This window comes from Apodemus sylvaticus, chromosome 13 (genome assembly GCF_947179515.1).
Source record: "Apodemus sylvaticus chromosome 13, mApoSyl1.1, whole genome shotgun sequence".
NCBI lineage: Eukaryota > Metazoa > Chordata > Mammalia > Rodentia > Muridae > Apodemus > Apodemus sylvaticus.
The window spans coordinates 41,084,084-41,090,443 of record NC_067484.1 but is presented as its reverse complement, the minus strand read 5'-3'; the positions used below and the strand labels follow the sequence as shown (position 1 = coordinate 41,090,443).

At 52.0% G+C, this 6,360-nt stretch overlaps 1 protein-coding gene across 1 annotated transcript in view; it reads left to right on the top strand.

Moving 5' to 3' along the window:
• Positions 1–766: 766 nt before the first annotated feature.
• Positions 767–6,360, top strand: part of Lmnb1 (lamin B1) — a 44,249-nt gene continuing 38,655 nt past the window's right edge. Inside the window, exon 1 of the mRNA XM_052155361.1 lies at positions 767–1,399. Within this exon, the coding sequence (XP_052011321.1) occupies positions 1,041–1,399 (359 nt within the window). The 5' untranslated portion in view covers positions 767–1,040. The remainder of the gene's footprint in view (positions 1,400–6,360) is intronic.

Genomic DNA, 6,360 nt, shown 5'->3' with positions numbered 1-6,360 from the left:
AAACAAAACAAAGGTCATTTCAATGTTCACAAATCTATTCTTTTATTAATCTTATTTTAGCGAACCACGACCGAGAGTTTATCCCATTATTCAAATCACTGGTGGGCTGTTTTTGATTTTCCAAAACCGCACACCGAAAAACGGACCAGGGACCGCCCATCGGCATCCGTAGCCAATGATTTTAAAAAATCAATGCTGCTTTATTTTTTCTGATAAACAACAATCCGTTGGCTTCAACACAAGTAGGTGTTTCCGCGGATCGTTTTCCATCCTAGATTAAACTACAGGCACGCACTTGGGATCCCAGGCACCCATTTAGGTCAGGCCTCGGGGTGAGGTTCCGGCGCCCACGGACGCCCGTGGCCGGTCTCGTTTACTTTTGAATTTCCCTGAACCGCGGGCAGCAGGGGGCGGCGCAGACCCGCCCCGGAAGCCTCCGCTCTTTCCCGCCATTCGCAGGCCCGGCCCTTCCAGGGGTCCCCACGGGGCTCCACGAGACCCGGCGGGGCGGGCGCCGGTTCCGGGCGAAGGAACGAGCAGTTCGGGGCGCCCCTCCCCGCCACGCCCAGCTCCGAGCGCGAGGCCGACGGTTGCCCGAGGGTCAGATTTTGAATTTCCAGGCCGGGCCCCCAAGCCGCAGGGGCGCGCCGGCCGCTCGCCATTGGTCGGCGGCGGTCACGTGGGGCTCCGCCATGTTGCGGAGCGCGGCCCGTGCCACCTCCGCCCCCCGCGCCTCGCCTCCTGCCCGCCTCTCGCCGCCCTCCTCCCCGGCCCGCCTGCCGCTCTGAGCAGCCCGAGAGGAAACAAAGTGCTGCGGGCGGGAGACTCGCGTCCGCCGCGCACACCCGTCTCGGTCTCCCGGCTGCTCCGGCCTCTTCCCGCGCGCATTTGCGAGTGTGCGTGTACACTCACAAAGGGCGTCTGGCGGGCGATCGCGGCCCTCCCGCTTCGCTCTTTGTGCGGTAGCACCGCCACCGCCATCCCAGGTACACTCCGTCCTCACCGGCCTGTGGTTTGTACCTTCGGTCCCGCCGCCCGCCATGGCGACCGCGACCCCCGTGCAGCAGCGGGCGGGCAGCCGCGCTAGCGCCCCCGCCACGCCGCTCAGCCCCACGCGCCTGTCGCGGCTGCAGGAGAAAGAGGAGCTGCGTGAGCTCAACGACCGCCTGGCGGTGTACATCGACAAGGTGCGCAGCTTGGAGACGGAGAACAGCGCGCTGCAGCTGCAGGTGACCGAGCGCGAGGAGGTGCGCGGCCGCGAGCTCACCGGGCTCAAGGCTCTCTACGAGACCGAGCTGGCCGACGCACGCCGCGCGCTGGACGACACGGCCCGCGAGCGCGCCAAGCTACAGATCGAGCTGGGCAAGTTCAAGGCCGAGCACGACCAGCTGCTGCTCAAGTGAGTGGGGGCTCGATTGTCACGCTGAGAGGCTCTGGGACGCCATTCGGCGCCGTGCTCCCGGGAGGGACAGCACAGGCCAGGTGCCTCGGCCTTCCGAAGGGGACTGGGCCCCTATGTCTTGAAAGCAGAGTGGGGAATCTAGTGATTTAGAACTGGACGGGGGTTCCTTGGAGGGTGGTCGAGTTGTTGAGATGGTGGGGTCGTGACGATCATTTCTAGGTGACTGGGTCTGGGGCTTGACCTCGGACCCCATATTCCCCCATCTGTAGGCCCCGGGTACCGGGAACTGATGCCGTTGCGCGCGCTCGAGTGCGCGCCAGTGTTTCCGGCTGGTGGGAGACAAAGCATCTGGTGGGTTTGCTGGGCCGGGGCGGCTAGGCTGGGTGAACTCGCCAACCGCCCGAAGAATGAATGAGTTCTAGACGGGCGGAGGAAGGGGAGGGACCGGCCCGGAGCGTCCGCTGCGCCCGGGGGTGGGTCTTGCTTTGGCGCGCTCAGTCTTGGCCCTGTGACATTTTGCCTGCGATCTGCTCTGGTCTTCCCTGCGCGGGTAGGGCGGGGACTGAGCTGCACACCTTTGGCCCAGGGCTAGTAGGGTTTCCTCTCTGGGGAGTTTCCTTTGCACAAGGATGTCCTCTGGTGGCGTCCGGGTCCTTGGGTGTTCAGCTCACCAGATTCCTTAAACTGAATTTCCGTAGGCCCCGACTGTCGTCCTTTGAGTAGCCGATCGCCCACCCTGTAGGCAGCAGCGCGCTCTTCCTCGAATTTAGTCCTCCTATAAAGTAGTCCTTTAACTAGAAGCCGTGCTGGGGTACAGTCAGCAGGCCTGGGAAGGGCAAAGGGTTCCGTGTATGAGAACTTGGGGTGAGCTTGTAATTCTAATGGGAGCTGAGTTTTCAATCCAGAGTACACCTTTGCAGTTCTTTTCCTTGGTTTTCTTATGAGTAAAATGTGTAACCGTCAGTGTGTGCAACAAGTACTGGTGTCAAGCTTTAGAGAGTTAGAGTTGCTAAATTTCAGTTTGGAATTTACAGTCTTTTTGCTACTGCCAGCATACTTTGGGGGAGGTATCTGATTCAGACTGTTTGCCCGGGATATCTTTTTCTGTGATCCGAACCGTTATAGTTTCCTGTCTCCCTTTCTCTAGGATTGTGCATACTACCTTGTCAGATATTTAAAGATCGGTGAGAATGTTATGTGGTAACAATAAAACAGTATACAGGCTGGCTTAGAATGGACATTTACTTGTCACCCTTTTGTCTTGGAAACAAGAAGTCACTCTTCCCCAAGCTGTCCGAACCTCTAGACCTAAAGTGCGGCAACCAGGGTCCACAGGCTTCCCAACCCGTGTTGGGCGGTTTGCCCTCATAACTTGTCTGCACCATGTGTATTGCTGGTGCCCACAGCGTCCAGAAGAGGGCGTAGGATTCTCTGGAACTAGAGTTATGGACGGGAGCCACCACGTGGGTGCTGGGAATGGAACCTGGATGCACTGGGGAAGCATTCAGTGCCCAGGAGGTATCTCTCCCCAGCCCTGTTTGTTTTTTGAGACAGTCTCACTACGTAGCACTGGCTAGCTTGGAGTTCTCGGTAGACCATGCTGGTCTGTCCCCAAATCAGAGCTAACTGCCTCCGCCTCCTACCTGGAATTAAGGCAGGTGCTGCTATGCCCCGCGTTCTTTTGTCCCTCCCTCCTTTTTTTCCTACCCTTTCCCCCTGCCCTCTTCGTTGACAGGGATGTTCAGTTGCTGAAGCTAGTCCTTCAGCCCCAGTGTTGGAGCTAAGGCCCAGGGTCTGTCCGTTCGTGTATAACCTTCCATTTCCGCTCTTGGACTCTGCAACATTTGGGATCGATCACCTTTTGAAGTGATCGTTCACTGAGGCTGGTATCTCTTTATCATCTTTTTTTTTTTAAAGACGGGACCTCAACTATGTAGTCCTGGATGGCCTGGAACTCTCAGATATCTGCCTACTTTTTATCTCCTTAGTGCTGGGATTAAAGTGCAGGTGGTGGTGGCCACAGAGGTACTGGCCTTTAATCTCTGCATTTGGGAGGCAAAGGTAGGCCGATTTCTTAGTTCCAGGATAGCCTGGCTACACAGTTCAGGACAGTCGGGGTCACATCTGTTAAAGGTGTGCCTCACCTTTTTTTTTTCCCCTCTTTTTGCATTTCTTTAAATCTTAGGTGTCATTGCTTGTAAAATTTGGTCATTATTATGTGTAGTAGTTTAAAAAAACAAACAAACAAAAAAAAAAAACAAAATCAGGGCCAGCCCTTGTCTTGGACCCACTGGTGATTTCAGAGATGTTAAAATGTTACACAGATCAAACATCTGGTATGTACCAGTTACTGTTTCATGTGTTGAGGTCACCGATTAAATAAATGAATAAGCCAGTGTCCTAGTTTTAGGGTGCAGTAGGGGAAACCATATAGCAAGCAAACAAAAACTGTCTTTTGTGTGGTCTGAGGCATTTTGATGCTGGTGCTCTGATAATCTTTCTGGAAAAACCATTGATGGGTTTCTACACAGCAACAATACTGCCACCTGGCTGACAGTAGCTGTAAGTGTTATAGATCAGTCACCTCTTGGCTTAAGTAGGATTAATAACTGAAAAAAGATCATATGGGTTTTTGTTTGTTTGTTTGTTTTTTAAAGACATGGTCTCACTCAATCTCTGCCTGGCCTGGTACTCACACAAAGCCTGTCCCTTCCTCCTAAGGACGGAATTAAAGGTGTATTGTCACCACATTTGTTTTTAAGGTGCCTTGTAAGCTGATATATTGGATTGCGTTCCAGTTTTCTCTGGATCATATATTCTCCTTTGGTTTTGCTAAGCACTCTGTTGGATGACATCTTTTCAGTAACTTAGGTGGAAAGGACAGCAGGAAACTGTCTGGATAGTTGAGAATAACTGTCTCATACTTGATTTATAGTTGGGTAAGGTTATTTTAACATTTTTATCTTGGTCCATGCGAGTGCCATTTTGTCCCTCTGACTTCTAGCATCTATTGCTGTTGGCATTTTTTGTAAAGGTTTATTGTTATATGTAAGTACACTGTAGCTGTCTTCAGACACCCTAGAAGAGGGTGTCAGATCTCATTATGGGTGTTTGTGAGCCATCTTGTGGTTGCTGGGATTTGAACTCAGGACCTTTGAAAGAGCAGTCGGTGCTCTTAACTGCTGAGCCATCTCTCCAGCCCTGCTATTGGTTTTTGACATACTGTTTCTTTGACAGCTCTTTGTTCACTTTCTATTACTGTGATAAGACACTGACCAGAAACAACTTGGGGAGGAGAGGGTTTATTTCACCACCAGGTTAAATTCCATCCTGGGGGGAAGCTAGGCAGGAGTTCAAGCAGGAGCATGGAGGAGGAACACTGCCGGGGAAATCCCTCTTCCAAGATATGTCTTAAGTTTGTGTCAAGTTGAAAAAGCTAGCCGGCACAGTCTCCTGGGATCCATTCCTAGAAAACTGGAAATTTTGTTGCAGGTGTCTGAAATTGCTGACTGATGGTGTTAGATACAGTTTCCTGACTCTCCCTCCCCCCATCCCCCCAATTCAGTCTCAAGGCCTTTCAGTTCTAGGCTTGGTTCTCTAATGATTTAGTTGCTTTGGGAAACAGGTCACCATAGCCTCTCCTTCCCTCCGTATTTTCTGTTGTCGTTTGCTTCTCCTTCTCCAGTCCTTTAGGGGATTGGCTGCACACACCAGTTCTAAAGTTACAGACGGGCCTTTTTAATATTTGCTGGAAAATTACCTCACATCCTTTCAGGTTAAATAATGACCTTAACTTGTATTTTTTGAGATAGGACCTCATTATATATAGTCTTGGTTGGTCTGGAATTCACTGTGCAAAAACAGGCTGGCTGGCCTTGAATTACAGAGATCTGCCTGCCTCTGCCTCTCAAATGCTAGGATCAAAGGCTTGCACCATCACAGCCATCCAGTTTATTAGTTTTGAATTTGTGGGTAGGAGTTGTGCATGTGCGTTCTCTGGCTATTATGTGGAGGTCAGCAGACAGATCTGTATATTTCCTTCCTTCCTTCCTTCCTTCCTTCCTTCCTTCCTTCCTTCCTTCCTTCCTTCCTACCTACCTTCCTCCCTCCCTCCCTCCCTCCCTCCCTCCCTCCCTCCCTCCCTCCCTCCCTCCCTCTCTCCCTCTCTCCCTCCCTCCGTCCCTCCCTCCCTCCCTCCCTCCCTCCCTCCCTCCAGTCTGAAGATCCTCTTGTGGTTGCCAGGCTTGCTAACAGGCGCCTTCATCAGCAGAGCTACCTTGACAGCACAGTGGTCACTTTCCTTTTTGAGACAGGTTGCCACTCTGTCACATTGGCTGTCCTCAGACACAGATCCTCTGGCCGGAGCCTTCCACGCACTGGGGTTAAAGGCTTGTGCCACCACACCTGCTGTATACCATCTTTATTAGTGTCTAGTGAGAGGGCTAGTGAGTATCCCAACAAAGCCATCCCTACTCTGTCTTGCTAGAATCTGCTAACTGCTTACATGGTGTTGATACCTTGGACCTCAGGCAGGCTTCTTTTGAATTCAGTACAAGTCTTTAACACATGGGCCTTTGGCTAAACCTTTCAAATTGATGTGAAAGTCCAGGAAAGGGGCCCGAGTTGCTGGGATTTGAACTCAGGACCTTTGAAAGAGCAGTCGCTCTAGACTATCAAGTCCTTCCTTGCAGTGCTGGCCGAGGAAGACAGAGCAAGCTACCCGCTGGAATTTTGTGCAGACACAGCATAGTAAAAACATGCTGTCTTCCCTCTCCGAAGTGCAGGTTTGCTGTGTTCTTTGATTTGTTTAGCTAGTACCTCTGGTGAGCCTAAGTTAAAGGATTGCATCTTGTACACATGATCTGAGCCTCAGGTATTAGCCGGTGACAGTAGAGCGGGTAGATGACCCCATTGTTTCTAGGATTCAGAGATGACTGCCAACCAGCTTTGTTTTTGGT